The 21655-nt window shown below is 46.9% G+C and overlaps 1 protein-coding gene across 6 annotated transcripts in view; it reads right to left on the bottom strand.

Annotated features, from left to right (window-relative positions):
* Window positions 1–20217, bottom strand: part of LOC136580651 (uncharacterized) — a 60243-nt gene extending 40026 nt beyond the window's left edge. For 2 of the 6 annotated variants that reach the window (XM_066581389.1, XM_066581384.1), the window contains exons 1-5: window positions 20091–20217; window positions 7050–7158; window positions 6777–6869; window positions 1944–2057; window positions 1104–1214 (exon numbers count right to left, since the gene is read on the bottom strand). In XM_066581389.1, coding sequence (XP_066437486.1) covers window positions 1104–1214; window positions 1944–2057; window positions 6777–6869; window positions 7050–7083 — 352 coding nt within the window. In that variant the 5' untranslated portion in view covers window positions 7084–7158; window positions 20091–20217. Of the gene's footprint in view, window positions 1–1103; window positions 1215–1909; window positions 2058–6776; window positions 6870–7049; window positions 7159–13439; window positions 13672–20090 lie in introns of those variants that run through there. The other 4 variants (XM_066581385.1, XM_066581387.1, XM_066581386.1 and 1 more) reach the window with 4 other exon arrangements.
* Window positions 20218–21655: the final 1438 nt, after the last annotated feature.

Below are 21655 nucleotides of genomic sequence, written 5' to 3'. Positions count from 1 at the left end.
CTGAGTCACACTGCTGTATGCGTATTTTGGCTTGTATTGCATGTATGTGTGTATTTGGTGTGCATGCATTTTTTAATTAATTTTTTTTGCACATGTATTCACAGAGTTTATTTCTTGCGCAAAGTAAAAACAAAAAAAACAACACACACACCTCACACTGTAAGAAGGCCCAAATGAGGTCACTAATTTTTAAACCCGTCTTACTAACCCATGTAAAGACACTGAGTACGCATGCAGCTGCATATTTCCTGCATTCTTACATGATCCCATAGACTTTAGTGGGAGATTTTGCTCTGTAATATAAAGGCATGCTGCAATTGTTTTTACCTAATTAAATAAATGAGCATCCTTATAACCCAATTCACAGTAATAGGGTTTATGCTGTCTGCAGTTAATATGGACCGAAAATACGCCCATGTGAATGAGCCTTTAGGACTACACACAGGGTTTGTTTGTCCTGTGCAGAGACAGATCTGCATAGGAGCTGTATACACAAAACAGAAGAAGGTAGTTAAAGGGGTAGTCCGGACATTTAAACCCTTTTAGCACCAATTTCCTTTCGACACGATAGGTTATCAGTAGTTGATCGGCAGGGATCCGCTGTTAGCAACCCCCGCAATCACCTGATCTCAGTCCTGCACACTCACTGCAGCGGGCGGGATGTTGACGGCACATTAGGGTCAAAGCTGGAAGTGCCACAGAATGCGTCACTCCCATTGAAATCACTGGGAGCTGTATTTTCCAGTACACTTCCAGCTCAGACCCTGGGGTCAGAAGCAGAAATGTACAACCCCAATGTAGAGGTCTAGCCCTGCTGCATAAGGTGTGGGGGCTAGACTTGTAGGGGAGATCAGGTGATCACTGGGAGTCCTGAGGATAGGTCATTAGTACTAAAAAGGAGTTAAATGCCCAGAATACCCTATAAGTAGCAAAAGCGTTCAATGCACTGCGTTCTCCTTTACTTTTATAGGACCACAATGAAGCAAGCACTTCCTACCTGCAAACATTCAATGGCTATATGTCCCCCCCTCCCAAGTTATAGAATGCATAGAAAAAACAAAAAATGACAGTAAGTGTTGTTATGAGCTCTAATGAAGAGTTACCTGGACTAGGCTCGGGAGAGCTGATCCTCTCTTCATACTGCTGATCAGTCATCCCATATGCACCATCATCATCATTTTCAGGCTTCACCACAATATTTTTTACATAATGACCTGGGGGAAGGAGAGGATGATTTGCATTAAGGGCCGGCTGTTACTTTGCAAAACAAGTCGAGAACCTCTGAGAAAAAGGATGCAGAAACATGCAAAAGCAAATACAGGATTCACCCCTTACAAGATAATATAAGTGTAAAGGTTCCTCACATAGGACGATTATCGGACAAATTCTCACTGGAAACAGCGAATTTGGGCGAGGATAGTCTCGTGTACACGCACCTGCTGTCTGAACACAGAAATCGCTCACCTGTCAGACTGCTTTCACACCGCTAAGAAAATCACGCAAGACTTGTGCATAGCAAGATGCACAACTCTCGCACGAATATGAACCTCATTCTTTTGAATGGAGTCCGACACATGAGCGATGCAGTGTGTGAAAAAGTTGTAGCATGTCACATCATTTTGCATTCCTCGGAATGTATTGCTCATTGTTTTCAATGGGAAAGTAAAACCCAGCGTAAGCCATGCAATGTGAGGCTTCCCGTTCGAAGCAATGGGAAACCCCTGCTGATCCTCTAACACGCCTGAAAGCCGCACAAGAGTTGAGGCATTTTTTGCCATCGGTGTGAAAACGCATGTTGCCGAGCGTGATATTGGGCAGATTCCTCAGCTTGATATCGCGCCTGCCTGTAGATCTAATAGAAGCCGGATCATACACAGTCACAGAAGAGTAACCACCCCGGAACAATTACTTATGTCGGATGAGGTCTCGGTTGAGCTATTCACCTGCGCTGCTCTCAGGACTTTCTTCTTCCTCAAACATTTCTTCATTCCTGGTATAAGAATCTTCTTCGCTTCTTTCTTCCTTTATCACAATTTCCGGATTCAGAGTGGGATACCCTACAAAATATGAACATAAAGGGTGATTCACCAACAAATGTCGCTTTGTCCTTAAGGAAACATGCACAAAAAGGGGAAGTTTATGTAGATTTGTTATTTTGCTTTGAGGTTTTTCATTTTACAAAAGCGTTGCAGTTACACAGGACCGTGCCCCAACTATAAGCAGCTTTTAGGGAACCCGATGCAAGTACTTCGTGTCAGAGTAGACCACCTTCTTAATTTTCCTCTACTGGAACCTTCTGCAAACATGTGAACTCTTGAACAATACAGTGCAATACTGAAGTATTGTTCTTGAGGTAGTCTCTTCTGCCCAAACATGCACAGGTTGTAAAGCTACTTTCACACTTCACCTTTTCTGAACATTTGAGGTTTCCACGTTGTGACATATAGTAGTGTACAGCCGACGCACCGACCCCGTGTCAGTGCACTGGGTCCCGCAAAGAGCGAGTGCTGCGAGAGGAGAAGCAGTGTGCAGCATAGAACAGTACAGCTTCTCCTTCACAGCTCCTAGGAAAGGCGACATAAGTGGGACTCTGAGCAGTAAAACAAAGGGGGTGGGGGTGGGTGACAAGTCAGATTGGGGGCACAGGGCTCTTGAAAATAAAAGTTTATATATAGTAGAGACGCTCATTAATAAACTATAATATGGGAACAGAATAGTTGTGTCTATAGAGAACAGGTGCAGGCACCTCCTGAGCGCCCTCTATTGTTATATGGTTAAGTGAAGATGCATTTCTCAGCCCCGTCTTTACCTAGCTGCATAGCAGAAGATAGATTTTGTAAGAAAAACGTACAGAATAGGCCAATAAAACCTATTGCAAAAACACGGAGAGCCTTAGGATGTGTTGACATCTGCACTACCGCTTGGAGCCTCCGGTGAAGCAGGACATGCCAGACAGGATCCGAAAAGACCTTATTAAATAGTCAATAAATCCTGTCCAACTCAGTCATAAAACTGAGCCATTTGACCAGGGAATTCGGTTTTCCTGCTTTGAAACTAGAGCAGGGAAATGCAATCCCCAACGCAGATGTGAATATAGCAGTAGACCAGCGCAGGAACAGTAAAATGGGTGCTGGAGACCGGCGGTGAACACAAAACCTGTTGGCTATGATGGGTTACGGCAACTACTGGAAGGAAAAACAAACCAGTGTAGCATTTCTGACAGACGCCATTATGGAAACCTCCTAAAGAAAGTGTTAACAGAGCTTAAATAGTTAACCGATGAGCACCGACTGTTGGGGTCCGTGCAGAGCAATATGGAAGTCACAGATGCATTCTTGCGAAGCCCCCACAACCACAGACCTGCAGTTTAGCTTTCCTCTGCTATTTTACTACAAGGGAGACGGGAAGATCAGTCGCTCACCAATACCCGCAGGAGTCGTCAGATGTCATTAGCGGGGGAAGGCGGGGGCGGCAGCAGGGTCTCTGCTTATAATTTGCTGGGCAGGTGGATGAGGAACCCCTCCCCTTAGTGGGCAGCGTGGCCAACTCTGGCTTCCTGGGTAGGGCATTGATGGGCAGCGTCTGACACGTAAGAGAGGCGGGTCTAGTAGATTTGCCCAATGTCTGCTGGATGCAGGAAATAATTGTATTTGTTTTATTAAAGTTGTAGTGCAGAAGAGTCAAATATGGCAACAAGAGATTAAATTCTTGTTGCCATTGGGAATTTTTTGGCCGCATGGGCGAACATTTTTGGTGACCATCTAGAGCTGTGAGATATGGGGTTAAGCATCCGAGGTCAGTGTCCTCTCCAATCCACAGCCAATACCTGCTCCATACAAGCCCCCGCACAGGAGTCGAATGCGTATGAATGTCACGAAGGGGGTTAAGATTTCTGCTTGCTGTCAGTCAGTAGTAGCCTTCATTGTAGGCTACTACCTGTAACAGGATGGATGCTGTGCAAGGAGTTGTGCATCCATCATGTATTTGTATCTATTGCAAGGTTTCTTTTAAATTACAGCAAGAAGAGATACAGAAAGTAGACTCCAAAAATTGTTTAACTTTTCATTAGCCAACAAAAGAGAAAAAAAAAAACAACAAAGACCTTTAATTTACCTGTAAGGAGGGCCAGCCTTAGGTTAGATGGTGCCCTGTGCAAAAAGTCTGTGTGTGTGTGTGTGTATGTGTGTGTGTGTGTGTGTGCTAGGTAAAAGTGTGTTGGAACATAAGGCAACAAGAGAGTTGCAGCTGTACCAGATCTGCAACAGATTTCACCCCTTCATGTGGATCTGCCACCCTTGGGCTGTAAACACACGATGCAGTTGGTTGCACTCCGCCAAGCCATGGCTACATTACTGACGAAATTGTGCGACCATTGAGCACTGGGGGGCGGGCAGGGTTTGGCCGTATGTAGCTGGCCCCAATGAGTCTTTCTAGCCTTAATTCGTTTATGAATGCAGCACCAGAACCAAGCTCCAAACATGAATGCAGCACCAGAACCAAGCTCCAAACATGAATGCAGCACCAGAACCAAGCTCCAAACATGAATGCAGCACCAGGATGTATAAAAGGCGTATCAGAACAGACTTATCACTTATTCATAGCATAGGTAACAAAAGTCTGATCAGTGGGGGTCTGGCCACTAAAACCCCCACTGATCCTGAGTACGAGGGTCCCTTGTGCCCCTCTATGTCACTGCAGGATCACAGAATTGGCCTGGAGTGATGTCACATTTAAAGGAGCCATAGCTGCACATTTGTGGTGCCACTCCATTTATTTCAACAAAGCTGACTGAAACAGCTAGTTATGAGCCCCAGTAAAAAAGAACGCATGCATGGCTGTCGCTCCATTTAATGTGCCGTCACTCCATTCAATGTGCCGTCACCTCGAGGTCTGTTCATCAATCTCGCAGCGATGAGAAGAGGGTGAAAAGGGACCCCTGTTTGAGATTGATGGTGATCTCAGTGGTCAGACCCCACCAGATTTCTATCACCCATCATATGGATAGATAAGTCTATTGTGAGACAACCCCTCTGGCCCCACTAAGTAGGAACCCCTGGGTAACCCCCACAGTAATAGGACACCCTAGGTACCCTTACTAACAGTACCAGGGCCGGACTGGGTAAAAGCAATGCTGGCACACAAGTCCCACTTACAGTAATGCCCCCTCCATTATTATATTGCAGTACAATAGCAGTGCACACTGCAACAGCTAGTGTTCTCAGCCAAGTGCACTGCCTGATAGATGGGCGAGGGTCCCAGATGCAATGGCAATAAGCTCTTCTAAAACTAGGTTTACTGTAGGAGTCCAGCAGCGAGGATGGCACGCTGTATCAGCTTAGGAATTCTGCATATAGATTTGCCCACAGAAAAGGGCAAAATCCTTGTGCAGATCCGAGGGTTATGAGTCGTGGCAAAAATCTGCAGGTTTTGAAAGGCAAATGTGAACATACCTTTACAGTAAGGCTATTGGGTACTGTACATAAAATCCCTCTCAGGCTTATTATAGCTAATACTACCATATTAGCAAAAAACCCCCGAAAAACTGATACCCAGGCCGCTTTCACACGGCTGAGAAACTTTTGAGTGGGGTCATATACATCAATGATTTTTCCTCAGAACGCTTCGCCCATTGTTTTCAATGGGGACGGAAACCACATCGGGGGGGGGGTATCTTGTATATACGGTGTACACACTATTCTATGGGTCAGTACAATTAGGATACCAAATTTATAAATCTTTTTCTGTTGTACTACTAATTAAATAATGTTTGGAAAAAAAGGTGAAATTATTTTCTACCACCACAACTTTATTTTTCCGTCGACATACTTGTGTGAGGCTCGTTTTTGCAGAACATCCTGTACTTTCTATTGGTACATGTGACTTTTTGATCACTTTTTATTACATTTTTTCGGACCCCAAACATCAATCGAGGCATTTAAATGCCACTGTCAAAATTAACAGTGACATTTAAAGGGTTAGCAGATCAGCAGCCTTACATAAACAATGCCAAGAGATCAAAATACTAACGACCTGTCTGAGTGATGTACGACTGTGAGTTACATGTGACGATATCACTGGGGCTCTGAGCTCCGCCCCCTGATCACATGAAGCTGACGTCATCACAGGTCCTTCATTCCTGTGCACTTAATGAGGAATTATGGGCAGACTACATCCCCCACATACCCCCGTAGCCTCAGTTGCTATGGATACAGAAGTACTCAGTCGGCAGCTTGTATGTTGTGAGACAGATGCACCCCTGTGTGGAGACACCTTACAAATGTCCACATACATGGCTGGCAGTGCATATTGAGCAACAACAATGAAGCATAGTCCTCCTCCACTATCTTCACATCTCCTGAACGTGATATCATGTCATCTCCAGTGCTAATGCTGCCAACACCAGTCCAGCCTTCATCTAATAGTCAACCGCTGTCCAGTGTTGGGACAAACCGTCGCTGTCGTGTAAACATGTCACCACAGAGGGTTCAACGCCACCGTGAAGCTAATGCAACTTACATGACAGCAACAAGCCACGGTGTCACCTCAGCCACCAGCTGAAGTTTGTAAATCTTGTGCAGCGGATATGTGAAAGCAACAAGCCAACATGACTCCTCAGCGAGCAGCTGAAGTTCGTAAATCACCAGCAGCGTGTTGAAATATTTTGACCAACTCCAATCCCTTTCACTATATTATATTAGTAAGCAGCGCATTACACCAGAAACACTGGTACTAGTAGTAACAGATCCATCAGTTGTCTCATCCGGTTGAGCGCTCACCTGTACTGGTCTCTGAGTGTGCGTCATATTGCGAGTCATATAGCTCTTCGTCCTCGATCTTCACCATAACGCCGGGCTTCACCATAGTACATTCTGAAAGTGAACACAGAATAAAACAAAAGTCAATGGAGCAAATTTACCAATGTGTTCATCTGCATAATACATTATAAGTCTGATGATTGATAAAGGCGTCTCTCACATCACTGAGCTTCTATACAGCGCCAGAACACATTCCATATACCCAGCCATGAGAATCTAGGTAGGCATACATACCGAGGGTCTTGAAGGAATGGCAGTGCTCCATCATCACCTCCCAGGGCCGTTCCCTTCTCTTCTTAAAGCAGAATGTTACTCAGGAGGGGCAGCAAGAAAAGTCTCCAATCTGTCATTAAAGTGCATAAGAATAATTCAAGAGTCAGCGACCTCAAACTGGCCAAACAAAAGTCACTTTTCAGAAGAGCATCAGGAACTGACAAGAGGCGGATCAACGCTGGTGCGAAAGCCAAATAAAACAGATCCGCGCCTTCACTTAATGGCCCTTTTACACAGGCGATTGTTGTTCAGGCTCCCATGGGCATCTGAATGTCATCCCATGAATGCAGAGACTGAATGAGGATTGTGCAGTCATTTAGTTTGTGTCTGCATGATGTGCTGTTCAGCGTAAACAGCAGTCGGTCACTACTGAATGTTTACCAAGAATGGAGGTGGGAAGCGCTGTGAGCGATGCCAGCGATACTCGCTCCTGTGTAACCGCACGAGTATCACTGGGACGAGTGTCAGGCACAGTTCGCCCCACAGCTCATCCCGTGTAAGAGGGCCTTTAACAGCAATGGGGTAAGGCTGGATCCACATAGGAGCGATTTCCAGCGGATTGCCTGCAGCGGCGATTCCTCTACAGATCAGCAATGAAATGCCTGCCTCCAGACATGCACCATTTGGTGTGGGTTTTGAAGCAGGTTTTATAGCGAATTCCTGTGCAGAATTTTCCCCCTCATGGATAAGAGATGAACTCCACAGAGGAGACGGCAATAAAATTGACATAATGCGGAATTAAGTTCCGCACCGCAAGCCAATTTACAGACGGGTTTTGTGCAGGTTATTTCCGCAGCTTGTGGATGAGATTTTCAAAGTCTCATGCGCTTCGCTATTAATGTAAATACTGCAGAATTCCTGTGCAGGGGGTCCGTCCCGTGTAAATGGACCCCTAGTTAAGAAGCAGCGCAGATCTGTTTTATTTGATTAACGTGAATAGGGCCTCTAAAACAAAAAGTACAACCTGGTAATCATTTAAAAACAAAAAAAGGTATTTTGCAGCAGTGGTGGGATTGGGGCAAATCTACAGGTCTATAGCAGAGTTTAGTAATGAGGCACTTCAGCCGCTACTTGTTTAAACAGATATATACACATTATTATACTTCCCCCTCATTCAGCTGTAAAGGACAGTTGGGAGGAACATTGCAAGCTTGTCAGCCAGCTGTCCTGATTGGCTAAAGAGCAGGTGACAAATAACAGTCTCCTTGAATTCTTGTCCTTTTCAGCTGGATGCCAGGCAGAGAATGGAGCCGCCCAGACTGGTTCTGAGAATTCTGAGCTCTTCGCACCATCTGAACTTTTTATAGAGGTCTCACAGGCGGTCCTGTGTGCCTCCGTTTATCAATAGTAAAGTTACAAAAAAAACCAAAACATTCCAGAAGAGTCATTCTGTGACTACACGTCCTCCCCGAATCTTTTACTATAGAATATTAGTAATCCTAAAGTTTACCACTTTAGGCTGGGCTCACACGGGACTGAAATCCCGCGGAACGGCCGCACGGAAATACTGCAAGATTTCTGTGGGAGAAATGCAGCTTCGAAACCCGCAGCCTTTGAACACGGATTTTAAGGCTTAACGCTGTGGCCGTCTCTCCCAATGGGAGGCCACTGCGGAAACAGGGAAATAATTGACATGCCGCGGCTATGAATTCCGCTCGGCATGTCAATTACAGCGCAGCGCGGCCGCAACGGATCGGCCACAGCGTGTGGAAGAGATTTTTGCAAATCTCAGCCACTTTGCTACTTTATCCCAGGATAAAAAGCGGCGGGTGGAATTTCTGTGCAGAAAGTCTGCAGGGAAATTCCACGGCAATTCCGCCCTGTGTGAACCCAGCCTTACAGATACAGTGCTGAAATCTTCCAGAATTCCCTGATTGTTTAGTATCTGTACGGAGTTTGTTGAGCCGACCCACCCACATCGCCAGCACAATGCTAGATTCTGGAGTATATCTCAGGATCAGTACAGGATAAGTAATGTATGTATACAGTGACTCCACCAGCAGAATAGTGAGCACAGCTCTGGAGTATAATACAGGATGTAACTAAGGATCAGTACGGGATAAGTAATGTATGTACACAGTGACTCCACCAGCAGAATAGTGAGTGCAGCTCTGGAGTATAATACAGGATGTAACTAAGGATCAGTACGGGATAAGTAATGTATGTATACAGTGACTCCACCAGCAGAATAGTGAGTGCAGCTCTGGAGTATAATACAGGATGTAACTCAGGATCAGTACAGGATAAGTAATGTATGTACACAGTGACTCCGCCAGCAGAATAGTGAGTGCAGCTCTGGAGTATAATACAGGATGTAACTCAGGATCAGTACAGGATAAGTAATGTATGTACACAGTGACTCCACCAGCAGAATAGTGAGAGCAGCTCTGGAGTATAATACAGGATGTAACTCAGGATCAGTACAGGATAAGTAATGTATGTACACAGTGACTCCGCCAGCAGAATAGTGAGTGCAGCTCTGGAGTATAATACAGGATGTAACTCAGGATCAGTACAGGATAAGTAATGTATGTACACAGTGACTCCGCCAGCAGAATAGTGAGTGCAGCTCTGGAGTATAATACAGGATGTAACTCAGGAGCAGTACAGGATAAGTAATGTATGTACACAGTGACTCCACCAGCAGAATAGTATTTTAGGGAACATACGACATTTGATCACTTTTTATTCAATTTTTTTCTCTCTGGAACAGGGTGACTAACCAACAAAAAGCGTAATTATGGCGTGGAACACTGTCAGATGGGAAAAAAATGCACATTGTGTGGAATTAATATTATATGAAGTTTTAATAATCTGGACTTTTATGGATGCAGCGATACCAAATTAAATTTTTTTTGGATGAGATGATTAGGAAATGGTTGTTTCATTGAACTGATAATTATAGTTTTTTCAGTGTCCATAGTGGAGTCGAACTTGTGATCATCTGATCGCTTATACGGTATAATGCAATACTAAAGTAAATTGTATCATGAGTGGAGTTCTATTAAGGCATGCCTTTGGTGGGAAGGGGTTTAGACATCCTATTAACCCCTTAGTGACAGCCCTATCGTAAAACTACGTCCTGCTGTTGCAGGACGTGTATGGAGGGAGGTAGTGCCGCTATCTCCCTCCATACAGCGCGGGCGTCAGCTGTTTATTACAGCTGACACCCGCGGGCAATAGCTGCGCTCGGCCGTTCGCGGCTATTAACCCTTTAAATGCCGCTGTCAATTCTGACAGCGGCATTTAAATCCCCCGAACGCTGTTCGGGGGTCCCGCACGGCCCCCCCGCGGTGAGATCGGGGGAGCCGTGCAGGTGTCATGGCAGCCGGGGGCCTAATGAATGGCCCCAGGGCTGCCTTAGCAGACTGCCTATCAAGCCATCCACACAGGGTGGCTTAAAAGACTGCCTGTAAAAAAGCAGTATGACGTAATGCTATAGCATTACGTCATACTGCAGGAGCGATCAAAGCATCGCATGTTAAAGTCCCCCAGGGGGACTTCAAAGTGATCCAAAAAAAATAATAAATAAAGTTTTTTTAATTGTTAAAAAAAAAAAAAGTTATAAAAGTTTAAATCCCCCCCCCTTTTGCCATATCCATTATTAAAAAATCAAAATCATAAAATAAAAATATGTATTTGATATCGCCGCGTCCGTAAAAGTCCGATCTATCAAAGTTGTGCATTATTTTTCCCGCACGGTGAACGTCGTCTGAAAAAAAAAATAAAGAACGCCAGAAATACACTTTTTTAGTTACCCTGTCTCCCAGAAAAAAACGCAATAAAAAGCGATCAAAAAGTCGTATGTATTCCAAATTGATACTATCAGAAACTTCAGGACATCCCGCAAAAAATGAGCCCTTGCACAACTACGTTGACGAAAAAATAAAAAAAGGTATTTCGCGCACAAAATGACCGCAGAAAATAATTGAAAAGAATTAAATATCTTTAAAAAAAAGTACTACAGCAAAAAAAATACTATACAAGTTTGGTATCGTAGCAATCGTACTGACCCATAGAATAAAAATATCAGGTCGTTTTTGTTGCAATTTGTGTGCTGTAGAAACAGGACGCACCGAAAGATGGTGGAATGTCGTTTGTTTTCCATTTCTCTCCGCTAAGAATTTTTAAAAAGTTTTTCAGTAAATTGTATGGTACAATAAATAGTGCCTTTGAAAAATACAACTCGTCCCGCAAAAAACAAGCCCTCATACAGCGACGTCGATGGATAAATTAAGGAGCTACGATTTTTTAAAAGGGAGTAGGAAAAAACAAATGGAAAAAAAGCAAAAAAGCTCCGTCACTAAGGGGTTAAAGAAGCCCAAGTTATTAGGGAGGCCCCATACAAGATGTTTATCTACCAATTAGCCACAAAAGTCTCTGGCAGCTTCTTGCTTTCACTGGGGCTGGTGCAGTGCTTCAATTCGCCAGTCGTGGCGCTACAGGGAAGTCATAGATTACAGCTGATCGCTAAGGACGTGATCAGTATACCGCCGGGTCGTCCTTCTAAGGCCATATTCACACAGCCAATATTCTTGTGCGAGTTCCATCATGTCTGACACGGACAAAACTCATGCAGAAAATGAACCTAATCATCTGAATGGGTTTATTCCCCACAGACCAATGACCGAACTGCTGCAGCTGCTGCTTTCCTGGGAGTCTTGTACAATAAGGCAGCGTTCACACGCGGCATATACTGAATTTCTGTGTAGAATTTTGCTGCAGCAAATCCGCCTGTGGTCGCTAGTCCCGGGGTTAAGGCAGCCACGTGGACGAGATTTGTCAAAACTCTCGTCCACACGGGAAGGCCAATCTGTTGTGGCAAAGCCGGGGGGATCTGGCGCTGCAGTGTGGAATTGGCAGCTGCAGCACGTCAATTCTTTTTTTTTCCGCTTTGGCCTCGCTCCCCTCTATGGGGAGAGAAAGCCGCATTGGAATGCCTGCGGCTGAACCTCTTCAAAACCTGCGGCAAAATGCCGCGGGTTTTGAAGCTGAGGCTTTCCCGCGGAATTCTCACGTTTTTTGGTGCGGCCAAGCCGCGAGTATTCCACCGGGAGTCCTCCCCATGTGAACCCAGCCTTAAGACATAATGTGTGGAGTCTCACACCTCACTCGGATGGGGTGTCCGTGTGCCATGAGTTGCCTGAAGAATCTGGGGTACCCTGCTCTCCCAGCCATGTGAATACGGCCAACAATAAGGGTCGGCGCCCAGTGGACGCGCTTTGGTCTGTAGGACCCCTCATGTCTTGTACATCAGCTCTGCTTCCTAAGACTCCTTTCCTCCTACTCCGCCGGCTTCCATTGCCTTGAGAAGCGGAGGCCAGCCCGGTGAGGGACCTAGTCGGCGGTCTGTGTGTGACATTAGCTGTACGTCTCCCATAAAGCTGCTGCCGTGTCACATCCAGAACACCGATACAAAGGAGTCATTCTGCCAACACAGCAAGTTATCTGGCTGACTGCAGACAGGGTCATGAGCCGGCCGCCCCTCCCCCGTCCACATGAAGCTTTGTGCTCCCCTCCGAGAGCCCCTTTACACCTCTAAGCCTTGGTTCACATCTATGTTGGGGCTTCCCTTTATAAAGGACGACCGGGCGCTCCGCTGAATCAGTCAGATGACGTCCGTCCGCTTTCCGTCATGTAGCTATAAACGCGGCGTGCTGCTGCCCCACCTGACCTGGCGACGGAGGTGCCGCACCGCAACTACACACAACGAGGCAGACTTACTAGGCAACGCAACAGTTTTCAGGAGCAAATGGTGTCAGAAAGCTGGTTTACACCACATTTATCTATGGCGCTCAGGCAGTTTTGATACGTGAAAACGCTGCATATTCAATATGTATTTTGACCGTCTTGTGGGCGTTTGCGCACGTTATCACAGAGTAGAGAGAAAAAAATTAAAAAACTGAAAGTCCAACAGATTTCTCCCTCCTTCCTAAATACACAATATCACGTTATTTACACAATCCAGTTGACTTCTAAAGGGTTATTATGTTCTGTAATACAAACCGCAGTAAGACGCACGTGAGAAGTGCGAGCCGGAATAACCCAATGGTGTTTCCGTGGTGCATAAATATGGCCATGTGAAGGAGCCCCTACAGTCAGTAGCGCCCCCATCAGGTGGGTACACCCATCTATACTGCAGACACATCAATGTACCAGAATATGCTTGTGTACCGCCAGCTTTAGACAGGATTAGAAAATGACTACATGAAAGGCTGTAACAGAAGAAGCAGGACCACCGGTACAGGGACCCCCCCCCTCACCAGCCAGCCACCGGTACAGGGACCCCCTCACCAGCCGGCCACCGGTACAGGGACCCCCTCACTGGCCAAGGCTCTGCGCATATCATACCTTTACACCTCGTCAAAGCTGCCTACCCCCTTCCATTGCCATCCGTTAATTTTCCGACACTCTGGAAGTGGATTCTGTACAATAGCGATCACCGACAACCGGATGGAACAGGACAGACAGTGGTTTAAGGGTATGTTCACATGTGGCAGATTCACCTTGGCGTTCACTCCATCAGACGAGGGAACCCGCACCAAAATACACCAAGGGGATGCAGCTGTGATGTGAAGAGACCCTACAACACATGAGAGGGTGAACTGTAACGCACGGACTGACTGCCATATAATCAGATATTGGGCATGAAGAGAACACATTACTGTCAATATATTAATTGGCACAAGCGATGATTCTCTTGGAGCAATAGTACAAAGAAAAAAAAAAACCGCTGCATATCCTATTTTTGGGTGATTCTGTGTCAGAAATGTCACATTATTCCTATGGCAGCAAAAAAAGACAAAAAAACTCCACATCAAAACCTGAAGCTTTCTACTGCGTTTCCACACGTGGAATTTGTCCTGTAAATGGGCAAAACGTGCATGCAGAGTTCTGACACGGAAACTACAAAGTAGTGACGCCCCTTCTTGACCTGGAAACGCTTCTTCCCGCGTTGGAATTTTGCAGGTGGATTTTGTGCATTGGCAGGGTAAAGTCTGTGGGCAGATTCGGGCCAAAAACCACAACAGACGCACATTTTGACGTGGTTTTTAGAGGTGCAATTGATGCAAGAAATTCCGCCATGTGGACATACCCTTAACGAGTTATTACTACCACAAAAATATATAATTTTGACCAGTGGGGCTGAGCATAAAGCAGACAGACTATACTTTCCTCTCTCCGCCCCCTGGGATGCATTTAATTGGCCCCCTGGGCATCGAACTATATGGCCAGCAAAAGTCAGAAGGCTGTAGGGTCACTGTCCAAACTCCTGGCATCAATGCCGACATCCTGGGTGCCATGATGCCAGTTTAGGACGGTGATGCTGCTGCCTCTGGTTGGCCACAGCAGTCATCTGACTTCCACCGACCGTACACTCCGCTGTGTCCAAGCAGGAAGAGGAGACTCAGGGCTTTTATCTTATGTCGAGCCCCGCTGCTTGAAGATTCTTTGTGGTAGAGATAAAGCCCCTTAAGATGAAAGGTTGTGTGGCGGAGGCTCATTGTGCCTCTTCGGAGGGGGAATTCTAACTTAGGAGAAACAATTTAGCACCAAGTCTCATAACTATTTCAAGGCCACTTTTACTCTTGCGTATTTTGACCAGTAATTTGCATCAGTATTTGTAAGTCAAAACCGTCAGCGCGGCGAGAACACGGCGGATGTGCAAATCCTTCCATTATACTTCTTGGTTTTGGCTTACAAATACTGATGCAAATTACTGACCGAAATCCAGGAGTGTAAAAGGTTTCCCTGTGTACCGTGTGATTGTGCTCAGGGAGAGAAACCAAGTCATCTTGTAGATAGGAGACCTTGTAATGGCTAACAAATACATGATGTTATAGCTAGCAAGCTTTCGGGGATATCACCCCCTTCATCAGGTTATGAATTTAATAGACTGATGAAGGGGGAGAGATATCCCCGAAAGCTTGCTAGCTATAACATCATGTATTTGTTAGCCATTAAAAGGTATCATATCTACAAGGGGTGCTGATAAGTCTTTGGCTTTGTGTTATTTTGTTTCTATGGTAATGAATGTTACATCACATGAAAGCCTTATGTGTCTAATATTTGTTTTCAAACTTTTGTGCTTGTAGCTTATGGTAACAGTGATCTCGGCACGCGGGAAAACAAAATGGCGAAGTCTAAGGCGATATTCACAGCAAATGAGAGCAGAGGAGCGATACATTTCTTGTTTCTGCAAGGAAAGTCCGCGAAGGATATTCATGGTGATATGTCGCAGACATTGGGGGATCAATGCCCTTCATATTCTACAGTTAAGAATTGGGTTGCCAAATTTAAAACGGGCCACTTCAGCACCAATGATGAGGAACGTCCTGGACGACCGAGAGGGGTTGTTGTTCCGGAGATCGTCGATGCTGTGCACAACCTCATACTGGAGAATCGGCCAATTTCAGCTAAAGGAATAGCCGACATCATGGGGATTTCTGGTGAACGTGTTTGTGTCATTATCCATGAACATTTGAACATGAAGAAGCGATCTGCACAGCGGGTCCCCAAATGTTTGACAACAGATCAGAAAAGCATGCGAGTGAAAACTTCCCGGTCCATTTGTCAGCGTTTCCAGACTGATAAGAACTTCGTGGATCACCTGGTCACTATGGATGAGACCTGGATGTATTTGTAGGACCCTGAAACCAAGGAGCAGTCAGAAGAGTGGAGGCACAGTGGTTCTTCTCGCCCAAAGAAGTTCAGGGTGCAAAAATCAGTCACTAAGGTGATGGTGACTGTGTTCTGGGATAAAGAGGGTGTGTGCTGCTAGTGGACCACCTTCACAATGGTTCCACCATCAATGCCAGGTATTACATTGAACTTTTGGACCAATTGAAGGCAGCTCTGAAGGCCAAAAGGCGCAGCAAGCTGTCCAAAGGAATCTTGTTCCTGCAAGACATCGCCTCCGCTCAAACTGCACAAGCGACCGCGGCAAAACTGGTGGAGCTAGGCTTCCAGCTTGTTGACCACCCACCTTATTCACCAGATCTAGCTCCCTCCGACCATCATCTGTTTCCAAACCTGAAGAAACACCTCAAGGGTACCAAATTTCACACCTTTTCTGATGCCATGGCTGCTACGGATGACTGGTTTGAGGCACAACCAAAATCCTTCTTTTTGCAAGGCTTACAGAACTTGGAATACCGATGTAAGAAGTGTGTTGGGATCAGTGGAGAGTATGTGGAATAAATGGAAAGTTTCATCTTCCTATCTGGTTTCTCTCTGGATGAAGCCAAAGACTTATCAGCAGCCCCTCGTACAAGATTGCTTGGTTTCTCTCACTGAGAACAAGCACACATTGCTCTACTGGCGACACGGTACCAACCCCTTTTTTTCGTTTTTCCCGATGTACCAACACATAATAGTAGGACAGACCTGCCAATAACCACTGTACCCGGGCACAGTCACCCACTCTGCCTGCCGGCTCCGGCATCTAAAACATGCCATATGATTGGGGCACCCAGCACTGTTCTTAAAGTAAAAGTGACAAACCAAGTCTGTGCAGAGACGCTGGCATGTTACACCACCGAAGGGATGCCGCTTTATGGCCCAAAGGACAGACGAGCCCGAAAGGTAGTTGTATGACATTGCTGCAGCGTTCTGCTAGTTACAGAGCAGCGCTGCTGTGACGCTACATACACGGTGTACAGGGTGGACGGCTGGCAGACCCCACAGTAAGGGGATCCTTAGACCAGCCGATTTATTGTTTGAAGCAGCGAATGACGGCCGTTAGCTCGTTCGTTGTCGGGCAGCCGGTTTAGACAGATAGATGCATCGTTGGCACGGTTAAACGTGAATTCCTTTAGAATCGCTGCCACATTCGCTGTATAAATGACTGACACCAACGGAACGATCGCTGCTTGACCCAAACGATAAACGAATGAGACAATGATAGTTTTAATGTCTGCAGAGATTGGGAAAGCAAAAAGTGAACGATTATCTATCGCCGTTCTGCGAGTTTAGACTTTTTGCTCATTTAAACAATAATGAGTTCCTTATAAGTAATACCGCCCCGAGTAATAAACAGAAGAATATACCAGACGACCTAGTGTGGAATATGAGGAATACTATAATACCACCGCCACCTCTAATATGCCTACTGTCCCCGGCTGCAACCCCCCACTTCTCTCTCTGCCCCCCCCCCCCCCCCAATGCGGAGCCTACTGTCCCTGGCCGCCTCCACCCACAACACGGAGCCTACTGCCCCTGGCTGCTGTGCCCCCCCCCCCCCCCCCCCCCATGGAGCCTATTACCCCCGGCTAGGCAGAGTTCACATCAGGGTTTTATTTCCTTTGATTCAGTTTTGTCATGAGAGGAAAAAGGGATCCAGTAAAATCCCAATTGACACCAGTGGGACTGACGGCCTGTTCAGACCTCAAGGTCTCCAGCCAGGGGTTTACGTTTAAAATCCCGAGAACGACACCTGAACCGAACCGCTCACGGCTATTAATGGGAACTGCTGAGGAGACCAATGTGGCATTGTGGGCTGGAAAGTATTACTCAGCGGACTGCGCTATTCTTCCCGGCGTTAAATGCTACAAGTGACCCAGGACGGCTCTCCTCGTCTCTTTCATTAGTGGCCAAGATGGTTTCTGTCTTAAATCTTCAAAACGGCACACCTCATAGGGAACTCCGCTGAGACCGCTGGACGGAGTCAGTAAAGAGGTCCCAACAGATCCTTGTGTTTGCTTCTCTTCTGTTGGTTTCTATCCCCCCCATTTATCCTTCGCCGCCGCTGGCAGAGGGCTTGTCTGTTTGCGGGGCCAGCTGTATTTTCCTGTGGTAGTATGAATATGCCATCCATCCAATGTACTGAACAACAGCATTAGCGCTTGTTCATAGGGAGAGAGCTGCGGCTCATAGGCTGGAGGGTGCGGCGAGCCTGAGGCCACTCTCACATGCTCAGAAACCGCAGCATTTTACCGCAGCTTCATGCAGAGTTTCCGATCGTCTGTTACAGCGTTTGCCGGTGTTTAACGCGCCCCTCACTGTGATGGGTGATGAGGCGTGCTAAAACCTCCGCAAATAGAGCAGAAAAAATTGCAGCATTAGAAACGCCCCGTTGGAGCGCTGCTCTGCAAGGCCCCACTGAAATCAGGATTCTGTATGCTTCCACGACCAGCCGAAAGGAGAAGATGCATCTGCGCAAGCGCGTCTAAAAAAGCAAGAAGACACCGAAGTTAGACGGAACCATGGCAACGGGGACGCCAGCAACGGAGCAGGTAAGTGAATAACTTCTGTATGGCTCATATTTAATGCACGATGTACATTACAAAGTGCATTAATATGGCCATACAGAAGTGTATAGACCCACTTGCTGCCGCGAGACAACCCCTTTAACTGCGTCGAAGGCAATAGTTTTTTTAATCTAAAAATTGATCAAAACATACGTGAGAAAAAAAAAAAGTATATTATATACTGTATATACTCGAGTATAAGCCTAGTTTTTCAGAACATTTTTTTCTGCTGAAAAAGCTCCCCCTCGGCCTATAGTCGAGTCAAGGAAGGCTTAAAAAAAAAACAAAAAAAAACCCTCCATACTTACCTCCCAGCCGAAGTCTGTGTCTCCGGCGGCGGTGCAGCAGGCTGCTTGAATTCTCTCCGCTGTCATCCCCCGCCATCCTCTTTGCTCGGCTCTGTCATCACCCGCCGTCAGTGCTGTGTAAGTAAGAGCTGTGATTGGATCAAGTGTCAGCCAATCACAGCCTGTACTCGATCATTCACAGCCGATCAAGCTGCTTAAGAATTCTCCTTGCTTTCATCTCCCTGCTCGGCTTTCAAATCCCCCGCCGTCAGTGCTGTGTAAGTTAGCACTGTGATTGGATCGAGCGCCAGCTGTGATTGGCTGGCGCTCAATTCAATCACAGCGCTTACTTACACAGCACTGACAGAGCCAAGCAGAGAGGACGGCCGGGGGTGACCGAGGGGAGAATTCAAGCAGCTTGTCGCACAGACACTGGCTGGGAGGTGAGTATGGAGGGTTTTTTTACTCAGTATATATTCCAGTATAGCTCGGCTTATATTCGGGTCGGCTAATACTCGAGTATATACGGTATATATATTTTATAAACGCGCGCACACCTATTTGTGAATGATCGCCTGCAGAAGGAGGATAAAAGGATGGATCTCAATAGAAGCCGATGTAAATGGAGGCGGACCCCCTGCAGCCGCTGTACTGCGAGCTGACGGTCACTTTGTTTTGTTCCATTTCATTAAAAAAAAAAAAAAAAAGATTAAAAATGGGAAGTAAAACTCTGACGGATGGTTGTGAAAAAAAAACAAACAAACCCCACACACAATTGAACAATTTTTCCATCTGACTTAAAGACCAAAAAAACCCAAAAAAGTGGGCTAAGGCTCGGACGGCGGTGGAAGCGAGTGTTATAATGGGGGGGCGACACTGTGTGACTTCATTTGGATGAAGGCGCCAAGAAAACCACAAGTTGCAGAACGCCGCAGTTCACTGAAACTTTCAGATTCAAATCCCCATTCTAGTCTAAGGCTGCGTGCGCCGCATCGGGTCCCACACAGGACGCCATAGTAGTGCAAGTAACCATGGAAACCAGAAGTGAAAAAGATATATATTTTTTTTTTTAAATACGCGTGGAGAAAATCGACAAAGAAAACTCTACAGGGGGGAGCGCTGCGCACACTGGACTATACAGGGAGCGCAACGCTGAGAACTGCACACACACACTGCACCGAGCACTGCACACACTGGGGGGGGGGGGGGGGGGGACTGCACTGAGCACAGCGCACACTGGACTACACAAGGAGCGCTACGATGAGCACTGCACACACTGGGGGTGGGGGGTGAGATACTGCACTAGTCACACGGTGCTGCACTCCCGCCATGTAGGGGTCAGTTGTACTATCCAGGCCGCTCTCTACTGGGGTGGGAGTGTCCGCTGCACACTGGACCCGAGTCACTCCCACCACCCGCTGTGCAGCACCACCAAGCCCACCCACGAATAACCAACACCCGCTAACCTGCGCGCACCCAGCGTCACACCGACAGCGCCGTCAGCCTCTCATGTTAAGGGGGCAGAGCGGAGCGGTCGGCAGCCATCCGCTGCGGCCATTTCTCCTCAGCGTTACCCTAGGGGGCGTGGTAAACACATCTAGAAAGTGATTGGCTGCACTAGCGCCGTTGGACCAAAAGGATTGTGGGAATATGAGTTTCTGTCCTTTACTATCCCAGCGAGCATCTTCTAGTTTGGAACTACATTTCCCAGTGGACATCACGACGCGGTCAGCTGATAGGAATCAGCCAATGACAGAGACAGAAGGTTAATTTTATTCAGCGCCTCAGGAAACAGCTGAAGTGTGACTGAGGTGACGGCAGCGGGCAGCATATTTCTGTTTTCAGCTGCACTTAAGCAGCGCTGCTGCTTAGAGCCACCTGATTGGCTCTTCGGCACCGCGTGACTACACAGCGTGCACGCGGATTGCCTTCAGCAGCCGTGCACTACAGACTACAGTTAAGCAGACGTGCACTACACACTACACTTAAAGGGGTTGTCCCGCGAAAGCAAGTGGGTCTATACACTTCTGTATGGCCATATTAATGCACTTTGTAATGTACATTGTGCATTAATTATAAGCCATACAGAAGTTATTCACTTACCTGCTCCGTTGCTAGCGTCCTCGTCTCCATGGAGCCGTCTAATTTTCAGCGTCTAATCTCCCGATTAGACGCGCTTGCGCAGTCCGGTCTTCTCTGTGTTGAATGGGGCGCTCGTGCTGGAGAGCTGCTGCTCGTAGCTCCGCCCCATCACGTGTGCCGATTCCAGCCAATCAGGAGGCTGGAATCGGCAATGGAACACACAGAAGCCCTGCGGTCCACCGAGGGTGAAGATCCCGGCGGCCATCTTCGCAAGGTAAGTATGAAGTCACCGGAGCGCGGGGATTCGGGTAAGTACTACCCGTTTGTTTTTTTTATCCCTGCATCGGGTTGTCTCGCGCCGAACGGGGGGGCTATTGAAAAAAAAAAAAACCTGTTTCGGCGAGGGACAACCCCTTTAAGCAGCACGGGGTTAGGGTTTAGGGTTAGGGTTTAGGGTTAGTTTTAGGGTGGGTTCACACAGGGCAGATTCCCGTCGGAAATCTCACAGTTTGGGCGCAGCAAAAACCGCGAGATTTCCGCCGGGAGAACCGCTGCGGCTTTGAAGCGGCTCGGCCGCATGCTTTTCCATTGCGGCCGGCGCTCCCATAGAGAAGAGCGCGGCCGCGATGTAAATAAACAAACAAAAAAAGTAAATAGACATGATGCATCTTTGGAAACCGCGGCTGCGGCGGCTGCAGCCGCGGTTTCAACCGGATTTACCGTAGCAGATTAGCCGTCCCGTGTGGACGAGATTTCTGAGAAATCTCATCCACATGGCTGTCTAATCCCGAGATTAGCGGCCGCGGGCGGATTTGCTGCGGCAAAACCGTGGCAAATCCGCCCTGTGTGAATCCAGCCTTAGGGTTAGGTATAGGGTTAGGGTTAGTGTTTAGGGTTAGGTTTAGGATTGGGGTTAGGGTTAGGTTTAACCCCGTGCTGCTTAAGGCCG

This window comes from Eleutherodactylus coqui, chromosome 10 (assembly GCF_035609145.1).
Source record: "Eleutherodactylus coqui strain aEleCoq1 chromosome 10, aEleCoq1.hap1, whole genome shotgun sequence".
Classification (NCBI taxonomy): Eukaryota; Metazoa; Chordata; class Amphibia; order Anura; family Eleutherodactylidae; genus Eleutherodactylus; species Eleutherodactylus coqui.
This window is presented reverse-complemented; position numbering and strand designations above follow the sequence as displayed.